This window comes from Danio aesculapii, chromosome 8 (genome assembly GCF_903798145.1).
Source record: "Danio aesculapii chromosome 8, fDanAes4.1, whole genome shotgun sequence".
Taxonomy (NCBI): Eukaryota; Metazoa; Chordata; class Actinopteri; order Cypriniformes; family Danionidae; genus Danio; species Danio aesculapii.
In genome coordinates, this window is record NC_079442.1 from 29,541,714 (window position 1) to 29,565,052 (window position 23,339).

At 35.2% G+C, this 23,339-nt stretch overlaps 2 protein-coding genes across 3 annotated transcripts in view; both read right to left on the reverse strand.

Annotated features, from left to right (window-relative positions):
* Positions 1 to 10,956, reverse strand: part of mapk14a (mitogen-activated protein kinase 14a) — a 31,908-nt gene extending 20,952 nt beyond the window's left edge. For both annotated transcript variants that reach the window (XM_056463637.1, XM_056463636.1), the window contains exons 1-3: positions 10,513 to 10,956; positions 4,593 to 4,722; positions 1,283 to 1,341 (exon numbers count right to left, since the gene is read on the reverse strand). In XM_056463637.1, coding sequence (XP_056319612.1) covers positions 1,283 to 1,341; positions 4,593 to 4,722; positions 10,513 to 10,631 — 308 coding nt within the window. In that variant the 5' untranslated portion in view covers positions 10,632 to 10,956. The remainder of the gene's footprint in view (positions 1 to 1,282; positions 1,342 to 4,592; positions 4,723 to 10,512) is intronic.
* Positions 10,957 to 12,389: 1,433 nt separating this feature from the next.
* si:ch211-163l21.10 (basal body-orientation factor 1) lies at positions 12,390 to 23,334 on the reverse strand. Its single transcript, XM_056463641.1, has 12 exons — positions 23,134 to 23,334; positions 22,800 to 23,052; positions 20,890 to 20,955; positions 20,652 to 20,795; positions 20,477 to 20,557; positions 18,108 to 18,178; positions 17,846 to 17,990; positions 15,674 to 16,014; positions 13,559 to 13,699; positions 13,376 to 13,480; positions 12,715 to 12,780; positions 12,390 to 12,628 (listed from the first exon to the last, which is right to left on the reverse strand). The coding sequence occupies exons 1-12, from the start codon at positions 23,178 to 23,180 to the stop codon at positions 12,529 to 12,531; spliced, it is 1,560 nt and encodes a 519-aa protein (XP_056319616.1). The 5' UTR covers positions 23,181 to 23,334; the 3' UTR covers positions 12,390 to 12,528.
* Positions 23,335 to 23,339: the final 5 nt, after the last annotated feature.

Here is a 23,339-nt window from a genome sequence, read left to right on the forward strand (position 1 = left end):
AAATGATCTCTTTTTTCAAAATAGTTATTCAACTCATCTGGTGAAATTGTATTCATATTTCATCTGGTGAAATTATATTCATATATAATCACAGAATAAAAAAAATATTGCAATGTTAGATTTTTCCTATATCGCGCAGCCCTAGTGTGTACGGTGTATTTTTATTATGGATATATAAATGCACACAGAGACAGGTTTATGCTTGCATATAAATATTTAAACAAATTAATATTTCTATAGTTTTATGGTAAATATAAAAAATGTAAATATGAACATAATACAGTGTTTCCTCTAGGATTTTTTCCAGCTGTGGCGGCAGGCCTTTTTTTAACAGATCTACCAACTATGTGGCGTTATTTCAATGACAAATGTTGTGAGCTCAGTATTAGAAGTCGAGATCACATTTATGTAATAGCCTACGAGCATGCGGATCTCTTTGCTTGCGCGCCGATTTTTTCTGCTCGTGCAAAAAAACTTTTCACACCCCCTCAAATATAAGCCACTTTAAGAGCGCGCAGATCTTCTTGTGCGCTCTCAAATAAACGCTGCTGAAGTGCGATTTAGTGCGTTTATGTAACGAGTATGTCTCCAGCATTTTCTAGAAATATTTATGAATGCCTCCGGTATTAATGCGTCCTGAAGTAAAGTAAAACAGCTATACGTCATGTTTGCTGGCCTCACGCATCATGCACCTGTAACAGTCAGCACGTAACCTTAAAGGGTTAAACAAATGACACACAGCACTACTACGGTTACAGAAAAATTTGCGCTGTTATAATTCACTTACCTTTTAATACTTTTTGGTGCGATTATCACCCGCTATTAAAAAATAGAATGTTTTGAATGAGAAGCTGTAATGTAGCCGTGGCGGGATGAATCTTGGCGTGGCGGCCCACCATGGAAGAATGAATGTAGCGGAAACCATGTAATAAATATGAACAGTGCCCAAAATCATCATGTAAATGTCAACTTTTTTTCTATGTGATTATTTGGGATTAATTGTTCAAAACTATTCTATTTTATCCATTTTATGACAAATGCAACAATTATTCAGAATCTTAATAAATAGAAAAAAGATTCATAATTTAGAACAAAATTCATTAGAAGAACATAATTGATGTTAAATAAGAATATTTGGCTTTGAATGCATTTCTTAACAACACAAACATACAGACAGATACACACGTTCACCATCAACACATGCATAAAGTACTGCTTCAGTCATTTTAATCAAGTTAAGTGAATAACATCTCAGAGAGAGGAAGTAAAATGTCTGACTCACACATCATTAAACTCCTTCAGACTTGTGGCAGGTGTAAAAACATCCAGCAAGCCGATCACCTACAAACACAAAGTGCAAAGAACACAAATCAGGATCACTTAGCACAGCATGTAAAACAAGTACAACAGCTGAAACGCCCTCCTAGACTAAACCAAAGAATACACCAAAAATAACCCATATTTGGTCCTGTTGACCCCTCTCCCAAAACAGTTTAGATTTTGGTTTCTTAGAATTTCAAAATAACGAAAACAACAGGAAAAATTGTCAATTTTTCTTCACTTTCCACCTGAACAATAATGAATAGGATGTGAAAAGGTTCAATTGTCCTGAAAAAAATGTTGAGTCAAAAATCGAAAAATGAATTAAGAGTTTGAATCAACTTACTTTTAACTTTAATAATATTCAACCAACAGTCATCTTTAAAAACAGAGTAAACTTTTTATAACATCTGTGCTTAAAATGTGGTAAACAAGTCATAAATGTATAATACCTACTGCAAAAATATATTATTAATGAACTAAAACAGTACTATAAATACGTTTTGGTCATTGAATTGAAGATATACTAACACACATTCCCAACTACAGCTCGCTCTGCACTTGGTTCATTATTAAAGGGATAGTTCACGCAAAAAAAAAAATTATTTAATCACACTTAAGTTATTCCAAATCTTAATGAGATTCTTTATTCTGTTGAACACTGAAGAAGAGATTTTGAAAAAAGCTGAAAACCTGTAACCATTGACTTCCATAATAGATAAAACAAATACTATGGGAGTGAATGGTTACGGTTTTCAAACATTCTTCCAAATATCTTCTTTTTATCTCATTAAATATCTTATGTTATAATGTTATTATAGTCAACCCGGTTAGAAAAAGGATTCTATAGGGTGAATATTGGGCCACCACGATTTGTACGCGCATTTTGGTCTTCTTGGCTTTGTGGCTGTTCATCAAGACTACGACAAGTTTTGTTTGAGCTCGGGTTGACCATGACTCGTTATTATGTATATATTATTACAGTGTAATGTCTCGGCTGTGTTTTTTAAAATGGCACTTCCTTTGTTTTCATTCTCCTGCTTCTGCAAGTCACACATCTCTGTAAACCAATAGCGTTCAGCTGCACGTCTTGCCCCGCCTTATGGTACCCTTTTTTCGTGCTAGGTACCCATTGCAAAGGGTGACCAAAGAGTGGTACGGTACGGTTTGCTTTTAGGTACCCTTTGACAGTGGAAGCAGCCATGAAAGCACACCAAACCAAACTGTACCGTGAAAATGGGCCACTAGAACTGCAGGAATAACAGTGTTTCCTTGGTTACTTCAGTTAACAAAGCAGTGTGATGTCAAATCTAGCAGGATTTTGCTGATTTCTAAAAAAAAAAAAAGTTACACAGTATCCCAAACTTTAGCATACTGATACAAAATGTAATACCTTGTAAAATAGCATTTAAGACATGTTAATCCTTATAACCTGGGCTTGAGTATCCACATATGTGGACAGCACATTTTAGCTCTTAAGTGGCTATTTAAAATACTTTAAATGTTTTATATTTTGTTACAGACATACAGTGTCATCCAGCAACCGTCTTGCAGCATATGAAACGTCCCAAACACTATTTTTAATTTTTTAAATTGTGGAAAAAATTTGTTTTTACTCTCTGATAGTCAAAACAAGTTCAAAAAAATTATATGGTAAATATGCATTACAAAACAGTCAGGAAAAAGTGTTTTATGTAAATTCGGACCACGAGTCCACATATATGGACATCCTTTTTCTCTAAAAGTACATCATATCAAAATTTTATCTATTTAAATTTCAATCTTATTATGTTCCAATAAGCCCAAATAGCAAAGAGAAATAAAATGCATGTAAAAAACACCTTGGGCCTTAAGAGGTTAAGGCCCTTAAATTTCTCTAAATGAATTTATCAACTTTAAATACTTTAAGACCTCTTCTTTTGTCTTCTTTTTTTACAGTTTTAATTATTTTGTTAATTGTTTAGGTTAATACTTTTGCATAGTACAAACTGCTATTTTTAAAACAAATAAAACTCGTAAAGTTCGTAGACACACTTTATGGTGGCTTGAGAAAGCCTAGTGTGAAAGTGTGAAGTAGCTTTAATGTTTAAATAACTGAAGTAGTTTATAAGAAGTGTGAAACCACCAGTTATAACTACATATAAGTTAGCATGTTTCTAGTACGGATTGGCATGTTTCTTGCTAGGCTGTTGATAGGGGGTTCTGAATGGTTGCTAAGTGGCTGCTAGAGTGTTCTGAATGGTTGCTAGGCAGTTGCTAAGGCATTGCTAGGGCGTTTTGACTGGTTGTTAAGGCGTTTAGTAAGGTGTTCTGAGTGGTTGCTAGGCGGTTGCTATGGTGGTTTCAGGTAGTTGTTAAGGTGTTGCTAGGCGGTTGTTGTGTGTTCTAAGTAGTTGCTAAGGCGTTGCTAGGGTGTTTTATGTGGTTGCTAAGATGTTGCTAGGTGGTTGCCAGGGTGTTCTGAGTGGTCCTAAAGCGTTGCTAGGGTGATCTGGGTAGTTGCTATGGTGTTTTAGGTCATTGCCAGGGTGTTGCTAGGTGGTTGCTGGTGTGTTCCGAGTGGTTGCTATGTGGTTGCTACATTGTTCTGATTGGTTGCTAAGGTGTTCTGAGTGGTTGCTAGGAGGTTGCTAAGGCGATGCTAGATGGTTGCTAAGTTGGTGCTAGGCACTTGCTAGGGTGTTCTGAGTGGTTGCTAAGATGTTGTTAGGCAGTTGCTAAGGTGTTGCTAGGTGGTTGTTAGGGTGTTCTGAGTGGTTGCTAAGGTGTTGCTGGTTGGTTGCTAAGGTGTTCTGAGTAGTTGCCAGGTAGTAACAAATTAGCATGGTTCTAGCATGTTTCTAGCATAAGTTAGCATTATATAATATATATTAGCCGGTAGATTAATAGATAAAAAATTATTGTTAGTGGTGGCCCTAGTAGAGTAAATGATGACAGAATTTTAAGCTTTGAATGAACTATCTCTTTAAATATCCTATCATCAACCTATTATTATCATTATTATTTTTATAATCATCACCAAATAACTGTTTTCATGGTGAATTCTAATCTAATTCTAGTTTAATCACAGAAAACATTTAACATCCAAATAAATCAGATATTCTAGACTGCCAATTCAGTCGTGACATATTGTGTTCAATGAAACAGAGAAAAACTGTTCTGGGATTAACATCATGAGCGTGAGGAAGTTCATCATTTTGACGAACTAATACTTCAGCCATTCGAGCAGCCAAACAATGCTCATTTCCATAATGCCTGCGATGCAAACTTACATTCTCATGTCTCATGTGCTTGAGTAGCCTCAGCTCCCTGTAGGTCCGCTTGGCATGGATGATGGATTGAAATGGCCTTGAGAGCTTCTTCACAGCAACTTTAAATCCTGTCTTTGCATCAAACGCAGAGCTGAAACACAGGATTCAAACATGGCGTCACACTTCACTTTGTTGCACAACTGAAACTCAAACATGCTCCAACAGGACCTAAGCTAAAGACAATTAGAGGCACTGAGTTCACTTGCCATGCATTTCAGACAAACAAAAAAGCTTTCCAGACTCTCACTTCCTCAAGTACACAACAACTAATGTTTAGAAAAGGAACTAGAGTTTTGCAACCAAACTCCAAAGCACCTTTCAATGATAAACTCTCATAATTTGCATTTGGCACTGTAACATTTTAGCCATTTCTGCACAGAATTTCGTAAAGATCTGGGCACTGAATCTGAGAGTATAGGAGATAAAACCTTAAGACAAACATGAAGACTTTTTAACTTAAGTTTACAAAGCAAATCCAATTAGAACCACTGTTTGGTAAACAAAGCAAGTCGCTCATACAAGACATCTACTAGAAGGCAGATACTATAGGATACGATTAGACAGCAGCTCGACTGCATCTTTAAATGTACATTTCGACTGGGAGCAAAGACTTGCTTACTGGGCCTCAATGATGATATACCTTATAATTTTCGGAACAGAGACCTACTACATATTTTGATTTACTTTGCTCGGAAATGTATCCTTGTAAAGTGGATTAATGAAGAACCGCCCAGTTTAAATCAATGGCTGCTTGCAGTCTGCAGCATAATCCCACTTGAGGCTTTCTCCACAGCTAAGAACAAACCTTTTCTATTTTATCGGACCTGGGACCCTTTCTTTGATTATCTAGGAACCTTTAAGTCTCTGAGACTAAAAACTTGTCTGTTAGACTCAGCCTGGACAAAAGAAATGTAATATGTCTTTTTGCAATGTAATATTGTATTTTTTTTTGTCATTTTTATTTTTATTATTATTAGTGTTATTATTATTTATTTTTCGTTTATTTTATTACAATGTAATTTTATTTACTATTATTATTATTTTATGTTTATTTTCCATGTGGGGGTCAGAACTCAAAGAACTCAAATTACATGTATGACAGATATTACGTTTCTACTCAATGTAATTTTCTAACATGTTTTTGCACTAAAAATGTTCAATAAAATATATTTGAAATAAAAAAGGCAGATACTATTACTTTACAAACACTATGATATACATAAATCATATACATTTGCATATTAATCAATAATATTGCTAAACTTAATATAATAACTCAATAAATATCTATGTTTTTTACACAAATAAACAATTACACCACCATCACAAGCTATGTAATAGACTCAGAAGAGAATACAACATTTAGAGACCCTCAGGATATTTTATAACTTGACTGAAAGACCTAACAGATCTTATCAGCTAAATTTGCAGTGCTGCTCTTTTTTTTTTTTAATATGCAGCATAGACTAAGAGATGAGCCTGGCACTTCAAACCCAGCGCAATCTGTTCATCTGATATTCAATTACACAGACACAATAAGAGGGCCCATGAAATATAATCTAGATAGCACTGTTGCCTAGCATCGCAACTTCTAACAGTCACTTTGGTGCATAAACAACCTGTCTGGCCTGAGTAGGAGTAATTTAGAAAATGAGCCTGGCCTTCAAACACCTGTCTGTTTAATAATCGCAGAGACCTTTCTGAAAATCATTTGCAAACATTAAAGAGTGAGGCAACACTTGTTTTGAGTTTGAGGGAGAAACCAAAGACATGCACAAACACCACATGATAAAAAAAAGTCACCTTATTTCATTTTCAAAATGTTTACAAACACGTTCGAAAACTGAATTTTTGTGCCAATTAAAAATTCTTACAAGTTTATTATGTAAAGGTAACTATGAGCAATTAATATGTAGATTAATTGTGCTAAAATCAATCTGGCACCTTCAATAAATGGTCTAGGGAAACATGTTAGGAAACTATTATTTTACAGATCCATTTGGTGGCACTAACGCTGGTTGAATATGGAGCAGTTTCATAGAAACAGTTGAAAGTCAGCAATAACTTTATTACTGTATTATTCATGTTACATTTCTTGAGACTTCCTTGGCAAAATACAGCAAAAACGAACTAAATTCTGAGTCTAAATGTCATCTAATATTACATTTTTGTTCATGAGACAAAATAAAAATATACACATTTAAAACATCCTGTTATTGATATCGAAAGCAATAAAATAATATGTGAAAATGTATTGTTTCTTTTATTTAATTTGAAGATAAGCATTCTGCCCAAAGCTCCTGTTAACGGGCTCTATGAACAGCTAGAGTTTTTTAGCCAAGGATGAACTTTCGGTGAAAGGTTTATGCGACTATTTTCAGTTTCATACGGTTCCTTTGACAGCATCGATGTTGTGATTGTAATTAAAATGCAATCGACTTAAGCATCCATTTGGTTGTTAAAGCGTAAAAAGACACAAAAAAACGTTTAAATGCAGGCATCGTCATTAGCAGCAGGCTAGCGCATAAACTCTATTGAAAATACTGGGATAAATTAACTTCCATATTTTAAAGACATGGCAAGGGAAAATAGATATTAATGCAGTGCTTCTTGTTTGGTCTGATACCCTTTTTATATCGTATCTCAGCCAGGCAGTGATGATCGGGTTTTTTTAAAGAAATCACATCTTAAACGCAGCGATTTTGTATGGGATGGTAATTCACAGGAAGCCCTGGGGCTGGCTGACTGAAATTAAAAGTATGTATGCATTTACCCCATTTCAGACCCTTGTATGCAAATATAGCAAAGGCTGCTATTGCCGAACAACTGGTTTTACAGAACAAAATCCACAAGAACAAAGTCATGATTAGGCATGGGATGATAACAGTTTTCAAGGTATACCACTAGGGTTGTGCAATTAATCGAAATCGAATCGCAATTTAAAATGTTGCGATTAGCTAAATCGCAAGAGGCTGCTATTTGAAATATGCATTATTTAATTCCTCTCGCCCTGAGCAAATGCGTGATCGTAGTCTATGTGTGACAGTCTTACTAGCCAATTGAATGAGGACACATTCGTTCTGCCCAATCAGAATTGCGTATTTGGACTAAGTGGAACACCCTCAATAAAAAAACTAACAAACAGGAAAGCACAGACGAGTGGGATTCTGTGGTAATTTGTAAGAGTTGTCGCAGAATTGTTGCCACATCTCAAGAAAATACAACAACCTGCACCACAGGTAGCCATATGAGGAGTGTCTTGCAAATAAATCAACTGATAGTATTGCCAATCACTACCAATCTTGTAAATGTTGGAATAAGTTAATATCTTTTCAGATTCTTTTTTTTTTTTAACTAACACACACTGCAGTAAGCTATTACACAGATTATTGAGCTGAATCTTGACTATATAAATTAATCACAATTGCTATCTCTGTCAGAAAAATTGCAATTAGATATTTTCCCCAAACAGCACAGCCCTATATACCGCGTATGTGTAAGGTTTTACTGTATTTTACAGTAAAAGACGTCCAAAGATGCCATTTAAAATTGTAATGAAATGTGTTTTTGAAACAGACAGCAGAAGTCAACGATTCATTTGGATTATTTTGCCTGAGATGTTTACTGCTCCAAAATACTTTCAATGATTCACAAAATAAAATATATTGTGTTCTAAGGGGGAAAATTTTGTTGTTTTTTACCCAGACATTCAAAAAAGAATATATTTTAGAGCAGTGATCACAATACCATGAAACTGTGATATCTTTATCCAAGGATATCATACTGTCAGAATCTTATACCAGCCCATGACTAGCCATGATAATACACATACATCACAGAGACGTCTGTCTGTTGCTTGTTTACATCTGGAAGGTTTTTTAAGAGTTAATAATTGCTCTTCTGCAATACGTCTGAGAAACGTCTCCTGTCAGAAGTTAAATAGACATTTAGAATAGATTTTTAAGATGTTATTGATTTGGACTGTTAATAAATCACCATTTATCAGATAATAAGTTAATAAGGCTTTTATCAAGACTTTTCAAGGATAAACAAACATTTAAAACAGACATTTTGCAGACGTACGTGTGCCTAATCAGGAGATGTTTATGCACTTTTGAGTTTTTATATCTAGAAGAAACAGAATTGTTGTCTGAAGTGCTTCACTAAAGTTTGATAAAAAGTAAATGTAAGTCTATAGACTACATCCCACACATACATGCATTCATATTTGTGTGATATCAACAAAGTGGCGCCTATGAGGGCAAAACATCTTTCAGACTGATAAGTCTGAAATTCCGCAGCTTATTTGAGTGTAAATATAATCAGGCCCATAGCCGGGGTTCGGGTGGTTCGAAAGACCCACCCCTCGAAAGACCCACCCCTCATTGAAAAAAAAGTCCAGAACTTGTACAATACATGAGCTCATCTGTCCTATTTTGACTGCTATGCCATAATAAACTGTGAAAATAACCCATCGAAAAAGGCTTTAAGACTAAGTGGAATCTTGTGTTGGCTGTCAGAATTTGCGACACCGAATTCGACGCGATGTTACTTCCCGTTCTGAAGTTACACGGGTTCCCAAATTCTGACTGAGGAAAGTTGTATGTGCTGGCCAGTTTGTTATTTGCCTAATAAATGATAATAGGATACACTTTTACATTTAAGAACTTTGACAGATTTCTATTTTTTCCTAATGATATATGATGTAATAAATGTGTATTTTAAAAATAAGTATTGTATTTTTTTGTATATAGATTATTGTATTATTTCTTTATTCTAAATGTTTAGGAAATATTTGGTACATCAAAAAGTGTGGTTATGATGACAGGCTACTCCAGCAAAAAGGTGCTTAAAATGCAGTATTTAACCTCATAATTAAGCAGAAAATGAGGTGAATAAGTGAAAAAATGTCCACTATTTAAGAAAAAAGAACCACCCTTTCACGAGGCTGTCTATGAGCCTGATCATCTTTCTGACATTTATAAAAAGTTGACTGATAATCTGGTAAGTGACTTATTAACCTGGAAATCTTAGTTAATTATCATAAAATTACGGACTGAATCATAAACCAAGTGTGAGCGTCAGAAAACACGAGCACAGCACAAGCAACAAACTTCCTCATCGCCAGGAATCAATCACGAGATTAAAACAACAACACAAAACGATCCCAGCGACATTTGCTTCACCTCACCCCGGGTGTTACTGCAAGCAAACGAGAAAATTAAGTGCATGAATCAAGGACACAGCAGTCCTGAAATCGCACGCAACTCTGACTCACTGGCTGCGTTTCAAAACAGATCGGGTTACATACAAACGACAGCGATTTGCGCATTAAAGGCGCACTAAACGGCAGCTCCCTTGGATTTAAGACACAGTCCTGATGCATCATCTGTGGGGTGACCTCATTCAGGACAGAGCCCACCAGATGTCCGCATTAAGACCACACTAACGTGCGGCATAAATTAAGTAGGGCACATAAATGTGTGTGGTTCTGTATCAGAATAATCAGTTCTCAAGAAAAAGATAGCAATCTGTTTTTAAAGAAGACAACTTTGCAGTGCACTATATTCTTCTTAAGTCGCTAGCAACACTTTTTAACGCGAGCATCACGTTGCCCGTGAGCGACGCTCGTGCCAGCATGCGTTCGTGCACGCGAGGTGGCATTTGCAAGTTTTACATGTTCATAATGCAAAATAGCAATCGTTAAAACACTCTGCAACGTTAAACTCACTTTTAAACAGGCCTGTTTGCGACTAGAATTCCCTCTTGCATAACAAACCGCGGACTTTGATCTTATTAGCAAGTTTGCTAACGCAGTGCGGGCCCGTAAGAATGAATGGGACACACCGTTCCGCCATCGAAACAACAGAGAGATATTTACCAAACAGATCCGTATGCACCGGAGCCCACGGGAGACAAGTTCTGATACTGCACGGGGACCTCCCAAATCGTCTTGTTGACCTCCTGTCGATAGAAAGTGGGTCTTTCTTTCTGCGACATGCCTGCAGAACGATCGCCCGAGGCGAGTTGAGAGACTTCTGCTTTCCCTGGCTCGCCCGCCCGCCCGTGTTTCTTCGAGGCGGTGGAGTTGTCTTGCAAACGCTCAAAAACGAAAAGCGAACGAGCGAAAAAGTCGACGGTGCACGCGGACGCTCGAGCACGAGTCCCCCGCGGGAGCTTATTTCATGCCCGCAGCTCCTGGTCTGCTTGGAATGCGAGTGCTCGGAAGTTGCTCGATTCCGGGTGGCGGTGATTTCGAGCACTATCCCGTCTGCGTTTCTCCCTCCCTGCCTGCTGCTGCTACTGCTGCAAATGAAAGTCACACTGTAAAACACTAGCGGAGTTTCCAAGCGCGCCCCCTGTAACACATTCACACGCACACATGAGGATTTTAACGGTGATTGATGGAAGTGCTATAAACGCAGAACGCATGAAACTACACTAATGGAAACGCGCAATATTGATATTTGTACACTGATTGTTTTGTGCGGTTTTAACTTTACAATGCACAATATCATCAACGAACACAAAGACTTACATAACAGGGGATGGCGCAACATAGGGGTTTTCAGGGGGCTGTGAGGGAGTGCTAGGGGATTTTTTTTGGAAATGTTTGGACAAAAGACACAATGATAACGTAAATAAATAAACAAATGAAAATAATTAATACATAATTTAATTAATGGAAATAAACTTAAACACATTATTACAATGAATTATTATGCTGCAATTATATATAAATAAAACAAGATTAAAACGAATTGATTAAATGAATTATTTATCAATTTTATTGAAGTAATACTGAATTAATAAACCATTTAATTAATATAAATAGGATTAATCAAACACTTTATTAAAATAAATGTATAAAACCAAACCTTAGCAATGTACAAGTGATGCAAGTTACATAATAATAATACTTTTCTAGGTAACGAGTAAAGTAACGCATTACTTTTAAAAAATAACTAATAATATTTGAGTTACTTTTTAAAAAATGTAACGTGAGTTACTTTTGTTTAATTAATTAGCTTTTTAAAAATAAATTGCTGAATTAAAACTAAAGTAGTCACAATGAATCATGCAGTCAATGAGAGAAAGTGTTCATTATTTTGAACGCATCAAAGAAAAGGAAAAGGGGATTGTCTCAATGGACAGTGATTTTACTAAAGACAAACAGAAGAAATGTAGCAAACACACTGCTTTAAACTGTCAATAATCTGTATATACGGCATCTATAGCTCTGCGGTAAGGAAGTTCTCAGATAACATTACTAAATAAATTTGATGTGTTTTTTTAAAGGTAAATGTTGGTGTACGTCCTTAATAGTAACGTAATACATTACTAACCATAAAAAGTAACTAAGTAATGCAACTAGTTACTTTTTTGGGGAGTAAACCAATATTGTAATGGATTACTTTCAAAAGTAACTTTCCCCAATACTGAACCTTAGTATAAAAGACACAAAAGTATAAATTGGATTCAATAGTAATTGAATTCTTATGAATAAAACAAATAATAAGGAATGAAGGAAATCAGATACAAGTTAATACCTTTTTAAATTTTAAATGAAAGGAATACTTTTTAAAATGTTTTAAACAAATTGCGTTAAAATAAATATTTAAAAAAGGTAAGTAAACAAAGGTGTAATTAATATTACAGTAATCAGAAAAGATATATAATTATGTACCTTAACAACAAAAATACTTTATTTGGAACTTTTAAGTTCAGTTTACAAAAACAAAAAAAGAAAATGAAGCATGATCTACATATATGAACAATTAAGAGAAAAAAACATATACCGTTACAACTGTTTAGTAGAACAGTAACAAAAAAGACACATATTTTGTGTTGTCCAGTTTTAAAAGTGAAATATTTGATGATAATATTGTATGAACAGTCATGTGCTCTTGAGAGCTGGAAGGACACAGGGGTCGGAGGTCATATTTGCCATGGTCATCTGGGTTCGAAATGTCAGGCTGGGACTCTCCTCTGTAGACCTGTGAAGGAAACATGGTTTGACTTTAATTTTAAATGTAAGAAAATCTTTAGAAATAGCAGTATAATTATTCTAAATTGCCCTTACCCTGCATCACTGCTAACCTGGATCTTCTCAGAGGAAGATGTTAGAGCTGGAGGATGCGCTGCTTTCCTAGAACAAAATATATTTATACATTTTTTTAATTGAGGATAATTTTTCTGTCACTTGTCAACAAAACCATGACAATTTCACAGTATGTTCAAGTAATCCATGAGCATTTGGGACCCTTTACCGCACACCCGCAAAAGTAATGAAATACAGCCTAAGAAATTTGGAATCTAAAATATGGTTGCAATTTCAATAAATGACCACATGGTGGTGCTAAAAACAACCTTTAAAACAACAAGCAATGTTATAGGTACAGTGCGTGTATGTGTGTGTGTATATATATATATATATATATATATATATATATATATATATATATATATATATATATATATATATATATATATATATATATATATATATATATGTGTTTACTAAAAACAACCTACTAAACAATGATTTTGCTATTTCATTTAAATTTGTTTTAATTTATCTGAAGCTTTCTCAAAATTATGCCTATCATATCTACATTGTATGTACAATTATGTGGATGTTGCTCTGAATGTTTATTGTCTATAATGCATGTAAAAATTGCCTTTAGACTGGTAATAAAGCACGTCCATAATATAATTTATATATTTCAAAACTGATATGTGACCTTGTTTTATGGCCATTTAATTTAGCAAAGAGCAGATTGAGCAGTCTCTCCTTCTGTTCCCAAGTTAGGTCAGAAATATCCACATTGGAGCTCTTCAAGTTGTTCCTAAAAAACACAATAAGAACACACAATCATAATCCTCTTGATTACAATAAGCTGCACCTGAAGAATGAAATATTAAACCATTTGTCAGCTTCTTCCAGATCAGTCTGAACGTCATTGGTGCTGTTTGGGGCATTAGAGAAGGTCCGTATGCGAGGAAACTCCAGACGGCCGACATGAGCCTCGTTCATTCGCCAGCGATACGACTTCAGAGCTTCCTGTCTACACACAAATACATCAAACACATCCTAATGTAAAGCTTCAAAAGGAAATACAGATTCAGGTCAACACCAATTGCTTTGTTTTAATCCAAATAAATGCTTAAGCGAAATGCTAAGATGCACATACATTTGGAAAATGCACATAAAAAATGTATGCACATTCTGTTAATAAGAAGGATAAACTTTTTATTCCATTAGAAAAAGTGTGGATAAACTATGATGGGATCACATTTACTGAATAAATTCCAGCATGCGTATCAAAAAAGTTTGAATAGATCATGTGATAACAAAAATGGGTACAGTGGGAGAGCTTTTCACATCTGAAATTATCTGAAACATCTGAAATGTTGCTTTGGTCATCCTAAAATCCTTTAGCCAGTTTTGTTCTCTTTGCCTCACTGGTTGGAAACAGTGCTTTATTTGCAAATGTTTCATGCAATATTCCAGTTTTGCGCATAAGTTTAATTCATTTTTCATTTTTGGACTGTAACATAGCAAATGTTTCATGCTCAGAATATTTCCGAACGTCCGTTCTGAATTTGCTTGTTAACCCATTAGCTTAAGACCATTATCATCTCTGACTGTATTTACAGAGACAAGGACTATTGCTATGCTTCCATCCACCTATTTTTATGCACATTTTGGAGATGTGCATTAAAAATGGTTGATGGAAACGGCAAGATGAGCATCAATTTTGAAAATGTGCATAAAAAAACGTATGCGCATAACGAAGTAGCATAAACAGTTTATTCAATAAGAAAAAAATTTGCAGAAACTACGATGGAAACACTTTTACTGAACAAATTCCAGTATGCGCATTAAAGTCATGTGATTTTGTTATAAGAGATCATGTGATCACAGAAATGTGTGTGAATGAACAAACCGGCAGACTGACCACACTGTAAAATATCTGAAAAGTTGTTTTGGTCATTCTAAAATGCCTCAATCATTTCAGTATTGGTGTTATTATATTATTAAATACCTCCAGAACTGTCTGAAATCTGACGACTTCAAACGCGTGTTTATTGCGTGACAGCATTGTCTTCGCAAGTAATTTATTAAATAAGGAAAAGATTCACGCAGCTTCTCCTACCTCAATAAATTCCATTTTTACTGTTGAGATTTGGTGCCAGTTAATCAGGAAGCGAATTGACTTGTTGAATGAAAACACATTATTCGCACATATTTTATGCGATACTCCAGTTTTGCTCATAAAAATTTTAATTTGCACGTTTGAATGGAAACATAGTTCATGATTAGCTTGTTTTGTTGTTTCTGGGGTATCAGAATAGCATGTGGGGGCTCCACCCACCTCTGGAAAGTAGCAGCTCATTTGCATTTAAAGGTCACACACTTTTAAAAATGTGTGTTTTTGCTCACAGCCAAATAGGGGAAACATTTGATTATCTGTGGGGTAATTTAAACTGAAATATCGTAGAGAAAATATCGGGATACCACAGATTTAAAAGGGAGCATAATATGAAATAACTAAAACATACAGTAGAAGTAGAAGAAGAATTATTAGCCCCTTTATATATATCCCCCCCCCCAAATTCTGTTTAATGGAAAGAAGATTTTTTTCAACACTTTTCTAAACATAATATTTCTAATAACTGATTTCTTTTATCTTTGCCGTGATGACAGTACATAATATTTTACTAATATTCAGCTTAAAGTGCAATTTGAAGTCTTAACTAGAGAAGTTAGGGTAATTAGGCAAGTCACTGTATAACGACGGTTTGTTCTGTTGACAATTGAAAAAAAAATATTGCTTAAGGGGATTAATAATATTGACCTTAAACAATTCTTAAACAATTCAAAACTGCTTTTATTCTAGCCAAAATAAAAAAATAAAGACTTTCTCCAGAAGAAAAAAAATAGGAAATGCTGTGAATAATTCCTTTCTCTGTTAAACATAACTTGAGAAATATTTGAAAAAGAAAAATTAATTTGACGTCAACTGTATTTAGCAAACCTGTAGTGTTGCTGCTGTGCTTTTATTTCCTTCCTCGCATGATCAAGAGCTTCGTGGAAGAAGAGCTCCAGTTCTCTGCGCTGCTCGATGATGCTTTGCGCTAGTTGTTTTACTCTGCTCAGCTCTTTTTCACGGGCAGTCAGCAATATTTCCAGCTCCTCAAGGTCTGTGTTGTTGACCCCAGCACTCCGCTCCATCTCTATTCTTTCTTGCTCAAACTCTCTAGACATGATGCCCAGAGCCTGCTCAAGTGTGCTCAGTTTAGCTGTTAGTTCAGAGATCTCACTGTGCTGAGACTGAAGATTGGAATCGCCCTCTTTTTTCATCAGTTCGTTCGTCTCCTGCAATGAATCAGTTGGAGATTCAATGTACATCACTGCACAGATTAAATGAATTTGTAAACAATAGTGAACATGAGCACACCTCTGCAAATCAGACCACTTCAAATGTACTTTGATTTATCATTATATAAGCTCCCAGAAGATTTTTTTTAATTGAATGACCTATTTTTTTTTTTCTTTACCACCATAAGAGAAACGTTAAAAAAACATGATTAAATAGTTTTTGTCTGATTTATGGATTAACAAAAAAGTTTAAAGCCCCTTTCACACATACAGGCCTGCTGTGTAAACAGAAGGATCATGTGTGAACAGGCCTTTTTGAAAACACCAGTAAATTCATTCCAGCAACTTGAATGAAAATTGAATTAAAAAAAATGAAAATTCTGTCATCATTTACTTATCATTTAAATAGTTCAAACCTTTATGAGTTTCTTTCATCTGTTGAACACAAAAGAAGATATTTTGAAAAATGTTGTAAATCTGTAACCATTGACTTCCATAGTATTTGGTTTTCTTAACATGGAAGTCGATGGTTACAGGTTTTCAACTTTTTTCAAAATATCTTCTTTTTTGTTCAACAGAATAAAGGTTGGAGGAAAGTCCTTACCCCAGGTGGAGGAGTATCTCAGGGTTTTGTTCACAAGTGAGGGAAGGATGGAATGTGAGATCGACAGGTGGATCAGTGCAGCAGCAGCAATAATACAGACAATGTACCAGTCCATTGTGGTAAAGAAGGAGCTGAGCCGAAAGGCGAAACTCTCGATAAACCGCTCAATCTATGTTCCCACTCTCACCTATGGTCATGAGCTTTGGGTTATGATCAAAAGGACAAGAGCTCGGATACAATCTGCCAAAATTAGTTACCCTTATAGATAAAGTGAGGAGCTCTGTTACCCAGGTGGAGCTTGGAGTAGAATCCACATTGAGAGGATTCAGCTGAGGTGGCTTGGGCATCTGTTTCGGATGCCTACTGGATGCCTACCCAGGGAGGTGTTTCAGGCATGTCCCACTGGGAGGAGGCCTTGTGGAAGACCAAGGACACGCTGGAGGGACTACGTCTCTTGACTGGCCTGGAAACACCTCGGCATCCCCTGGAGGAGCTGGAGAAAGTGTCTGGGGGAGGGAAGTCTTGGGTTCTCTCCGAAGACTGCTGCCCCAGGGACACGGCCCCGGAAAAGCGGATGAAAATTAATGAATGAATGAGAATTAAGAAACTCTTAAGTGAGAGTTTGGAACCACTTGAGGGTAAGTAAATAGTGAGTAAATATACATTTTGTGGCTGAACTATCCCTTTAACTTTTAACACAAATGAAATAAGATCCAATCAAACTTGATTCTGATGTTTAGATTTCTGTTCTCTAAATCTATACAATTTCCTCCATTTTAATCTGAAAATGTCTCTTTTATTTATAGAAACATTACAGGTCTTAATGACATCATTGTCTTTATGCACTGTGGTTAATTAATGTTGACAGTATCTATTTTTTCTTAATTGCTGGTGGTGTCTTGCCTTAAAGGGATAGTTAAGACAAAAGCAAAAAAATAATAAATTCTCACTATTTACTCACCGTCAAGGGTTCCAAACAAGTTTTTTTTTTGTTACACACAGGAGAAGATATTTTAAATGATGTTTGACATCGGATTTGTTTACATCCACAGTAGTTAAAACAAATACTATGGAATTCAATGGCTGCCGGGTTCCAACATTTTTCAAAATATCTAAGAAACTCAAACAGGTTTGTGACAAGTGACAGGTGAGTAAAGAATGGAAATTGAACTTTTTTGTATGAACTATCCCTTTTATACTCCTGGCATTCTGTTAGTTTAGCACCTTGAAGAGAGCAAGGGAAGCATTCTTCTCTGTCATGGCTACATTGATCCTCTTCAGTTGCTCGGCTTCTTTCACATGATAATTCAATCCTTCATTCAGTCGCATGTTCTCCGTGATCACAGTTTGTGATGCTGCACCCAGCTGGCTGTGGGAGTCAAAACAGAACATTTGTCTTATATACACCAGTAAACACAAATCACGCTCTGGGGTTTCCTATATGAACGTTTAGTTTGGTAATGGAATAATAAGAATAGCAGCTCACTTGACAGCTTCATAATGTGCCTGCTCTGCAAGCTGAGAGATTTTTTGCTCTGCTTCTTTCTCAAGGCGAATCTGTATGGAGGAAAACATTAGGTTCTTGAAAAAAACTTTTCTTACATTAAAAATACTATGGTAATTTATACTAAATACTGGTATAAATATAAATTTATTTTACAATAAAGTTCCATTTGTTAAGTGAGAGATAATGAAGGCTCAAAAAATAAAGCCTATAATCAACAGTTGGATAAGACTACCAAAAAACAACCACCTGTGTTAATTATTCCACTTATTGCACAGCTACTTGCCACAAAACTAAACCATTAGACAAAATGTAATACAATTACTAAATTAAAACAGTCATCATTTATTAACTCTTCAATTAAAAGTAATGTTGACAGAAACAAACAGTTACAGCAGCCTACACTAACCTATTGATTAGCCTATTCAATCAAAAGATGACACCAAACAGTCAAAAACAGTGGCGTGAATGTTAAGCATATAAATATGGATGATTCCCTGATGTTTAAGATGATTTGAAGAACCCAGATGAGCGGTTGTTATTTGGCAAGAACATATTTGGAATGTCATGATTGACCAAACCGAGCTATGTAAATGTTTGTTAGTGTATTAGCAAACAACAAACAATACTTTAATTACAGTATTTATTCATCTTTGTTAATGTAAGTGTATATATTATAGTATTTAAAACTATGTTATAGAATGCTAATACTGTAGTATTAACTATGAATTGATGAACTGTAATAAATACTGAATAATACTTTTAGGGGTAGTGCGTGTCCCCATCAATATCCTGCAATTACTGAAATGTCCTCACCAATAATTTAATCGCCTTCAAAATAAATCAACGGTCTGTTAATCCTCAGTAACCTAGATGTGCTCAAAAGGCTAAATCCATATACATATATAATAGATAATAGGGGTAAAACGGTTAAATTGCGTCACATGCCTCTCTAAATTTCTGTACATTCATACCTCCTCAAAGCAAGATCACAGTAAAATCATATCAATTGACTTTTGCAGCTTAGGATGTGCTTCATCAATTGTTATGCTTATTATTAAGTGTTTAAAACCTTTATTCGTATTTTTATAAGCACGAAACAGAATTTGTGCTGTTCAATACATGCACTCTAGGGATGTACGCAGGGCTGGATTAACCAATGGGCATTATGGGCACAGGTCCAGGGGCCCGTGCACACTTGGGGCCCCTGTGAGGGGGGAAAAAATGCAGATTTTGGAGTGTCTATTTAGGCTAACAGCAAATAGCACACCTCGTTGGAATAAGCATCATGAACCCGGGTCAAATCTAGCATCTGATGAACACGTTCTTCTGTTTTTCCCCCACTACATATCCGATTTGGCCAGCCTGATCCCATGAGAAAACGTAAGTATTTTACGTTTTGTCAGTTTAGTGGCTAATTCGTACGAATTCATATGAGTTCAGTCGTACGAAATTGTACGATTTTAAAAAGGAGGTGTGGCACCTAACCCCACCCCTAAACCCAACCGTCATTGGGGGATGAGCAAATCGTACTAAATTGTACGAATTAGATCATACGAATTCATAAGAATTAGCCACTAAATCAAAAAGTTACGAATTGCCGTGAGATTGTGTTGGATTTGGCCTACTCTTCATCACGAGGCAGACAAGTAGTAATCATTAATAAGTGTGTGTGTATTATGGAGGACTCAGATTCATGGAATTGGATTGGAGAGGTGTTATATCCAAATCATATGCATTATAAGTTTATAGAAGTTATACATTAAAAATACCCTTAACTATATTTTTAGTACTGCTTCAATGAACTTGAACAAGTATATTAAAATCCATTCATTTTTACTAGTTGTATTAGTATTTTTTTAAGTATGCTTTAAATGCTTCAAAAATAATAATCTTTGTAGACTAGAAATGTACTGTATATCACTTATTTTAAAAATGCAGGCAATACATTATAGATCATTTTATTTAAAAATATATTAATCTTATTTTTTAATTCAAATATAGGGGTGCGGCCTAGTAGGGGGCCTACGAGACATTGTGCTCAAGGGCCTCTGATTTCTTAGTCAGGGCATGGATGTACGTCAAGAGCAAATCTATGCCCTTGCACTACAGTGTTTACTTTAAATTTACCAAACTAAAATAAAAATTATTTATTGGAATTATTGTTAGTAAGTTGTATGATTTAAACAACACTCTGCTTTTAATAGTGTATGGTGTGTACGTATCTAAAAGTTCATAACAAAAGTGTTTTAAATCTAATGTTGCTTTTATTTATGACATATCTGTGCATTATCTATACTACCTTGTTCATAGAGCTATGAATGTTAATCTTCACATTTATGTTTTCTCACCCTCGCCATGTAGAACTTGTATTCAGTTCTTGCCAAACTCTCTTGATGTGCGCGGCCATCAATATACATTTTTTCTCTTATCTAAAAGCACAAAAAAGAACGCATTATACATTACATTAATGGAATTACTAATATTTTCATTGCTTTATATGACACTATCTGTGGTATGCATTACACTGATCAGGTCTTCTTCCAGATTGGCTTTTATTTTGCGATAATGTTTTATGGTTTTGAGCTCGCCCTGCATTCTCTGGAAGTCACTTGACCTCTGCCTAAACATCTCTTCTAAAGCATCAATCTTCTGCATGTATTCAGCCACCTGCAACAGCCAGTCAATAAAAATGAACAAGGGGTGAATTTCAGGTCTTAAATGATAACAGCTTAAAGAAATAAGTCTTTATCTCAGTGCTTACCAACAGGTCTTTCTCTTGTGAAGATTTGGCTTTTTCTCTTTTCAGTTCCTCTTCTAATGCAGCAATCTTGCGAGAAAAGGTAGAAAATAAAATGAATTAAATTCAACACCAGTTATTATTAGCATTATAAATGAGCTTTTAATTATGACAAACATGTCTGCGAACAATCAAAAAATAAAATAACATTAAATACAAATTAAATTCCAAAAATAACTGCTAGTTTTTACAAAAAATATGAGTAAAAAAATTTAAACCTGAAAGGCAGAGTACCTCTCAAATACATGAAAAAGATTTTAAAAGTATTTTAAGCTATGTGAATTTCAAAGAAAATTCTCACTTATTACTAATTACATATAGGTTTGAGTACCATGTTAATATTTATTATTTTATTCTATTGGTCCATTCTATTTATATAAGGTCTGATAACATTTCCTAAAAATTACATTAATCATTTTGGTAACACTTTAATTTAAGTGCCAAATCCCACTATTAACAGCCAATATCTTACAAGATATTGGCTGTTTATTAGTAGCTACCTATGAAGTATGATCTTATTCTACATCTTTAATCATATCAGATAACGTTACCTAAATGAACTAGGCGAGCACTCCGCTCGCCTAGTTCAGTTTAGGTAACGTTATCGAATAAAAAGTACAAAGCACAAAGGACCCAGATGAACCCAGATCAAAGCACAAAGTAACACAGGGTTAAATGTAACATGGAGTTTTAAGGTATTTGCTCAGGGTTAACCCTGGCATGCTTCCAAGGTTTTCACCACAGTGTCAGCAGACGTCTTCGAGCCAATTGTTGAAAAAGTTAGGCAAAATTTGGATGAGAAACAGAAACCATTTTTTCAGCAAAAAATATTTTTATTACAGTCGATATTTTTTTATTTAAAAAAATCTGTGAAAGTATACATGTAATATCTTACACTGCTGTGATCACCGTCTTCTAGGCTAAAAGATGAAACCATTTTGAAAGATGTAAAAAACACACAGTGACTGCTAGCCAGTTTAAGGAAAACACGACACAGCGGGACTAGCTAGCGGGTGTTACAATTAAGCCACACACTGTTGGACACCAATTAAACTAACACAATAATTTTTTGAATTTCGAGTGTAATGTTGAGGGCTTTTTATATTAAAATGTTTTTTAATAGAAAATAATTTTTTATAGAATTTTTTTATTTTATTGCTAATAATGCAAAAAAATGCATTGTATAACAATGCATAAATGGATAATAATGCAAATAAATTCAAATGTGTTTATTCAATAAATAAATAAACAAACAAACATACTGTGCTATGTAGATTAAAATGTAGAATAAAAAAATGAGCCAATTACTAAGGAAATATAGCTACTATTCAATTTAAACTGAATTTAAATTAATTGTGTGAAATCTGTCTTTTTAAGCATGTGTTACAACCTGTTTACAACTAACCCTCTGTCTGTTACAACTTGCCCCGCAGGTGGGGTAAATAGTAAAATTTTTACTCCTGGCACTTTTGCCAATACGGCACAGAAACCATAGGTCTGGCGATCATACTTTTAGTGTTCATTTGTAGAAGAGGTTTGTGTGTTGTTGGTAAAAAAAATATGGTTTGTCTAACCCCATTACTTTGCTCATTATTTGGTCTAAGCCAAAAAGTGTTACTTTGTGCACCGCTCTCCCCTGCATAAGTTATTAATAAGCAGCAAAGTAGTAGTTTATTGGGATAAACGTTTTGGTAAATTGTATGTTAATAGCGAGAAATGTAATTTAAAATAAAATGACAAAAATGTTCTTTACAGTGCCTCTTCTAACGTTTATTTGACAATCTTGTGAAAGGTATTATTAGCAAATTAATTCAGTGGGTGCGCTTGTGTATCAGCTTTGTAAAAGAGCTGTAACAATGGAATGCAGAACTAACCCTGGCAGTCTTTTCACAGTCAGTCCTTTTCAGAAAAGCAATAATATCTTTGGTGTCTTTCTCGGCTCTGTACTGCTGGTTCTCCAGTTCCTCGTTGGCTTTAGCGAGAGCTCGAGCAGCCTCCCGGTATTCAAGACGCGAAATGTCCGTGACGGTAAACTTCGCCTCCCATAAAAAAGCGTTTGATTTGAATTTTTCGATTTCGGACTCTCTGTCGGCTTTAGAGTCATGTTTGCCGTCTTTCTTACCTTTTCTGTAAAGAAAACAAATGAGCAAGTGTGTCATAATCTGACTAACTTAATATAATTATTGTGAAACCAAATAGGCTACTCACCCTTTTCCCTTTCCTTTCCCCTTGCCCTTTCCTTTCTTCTTCGGCATCTTTCTGCTTCTCAGAGTCAGACCATTAGATCAATTTGGACCTGCACAGGCTCTTTGTTTACATGGGTTACCATAGGAACAGTCGGCTCAACATAAGACACATGACACAAAAGACTGGGGTAGACATTTGGCTTTTGGTTGATAGTTATGTTTGTGTGG

Excerpts from the sequence above, each read along its gene's own strand:
- si:ch211-163l21.10 (XM_056463641.1), bottom strand. The coding sequence starts at position 23,180 with ATGCCGAAGAAGAAAGGAAAGGGCAAGGGGAAAGGAAAGGGAAAAGG. Across the intron at positions 23,053-23,133 it reads GGGAAAGGAAAGGGAAAAGG|AAAAGGTAAGAAAGACGGCA; the intron begins GTGAGTAGCCTA and ends TTTTCTTTACAG. Across the intron at positions 12,629-12,714 it reads CAGGTTAGCAGTGATGCAGG|GTCTACAGAGGAGAGTCCCA; the intron begins GTAAGGGCAATT and ends TTTCCTTCACAG.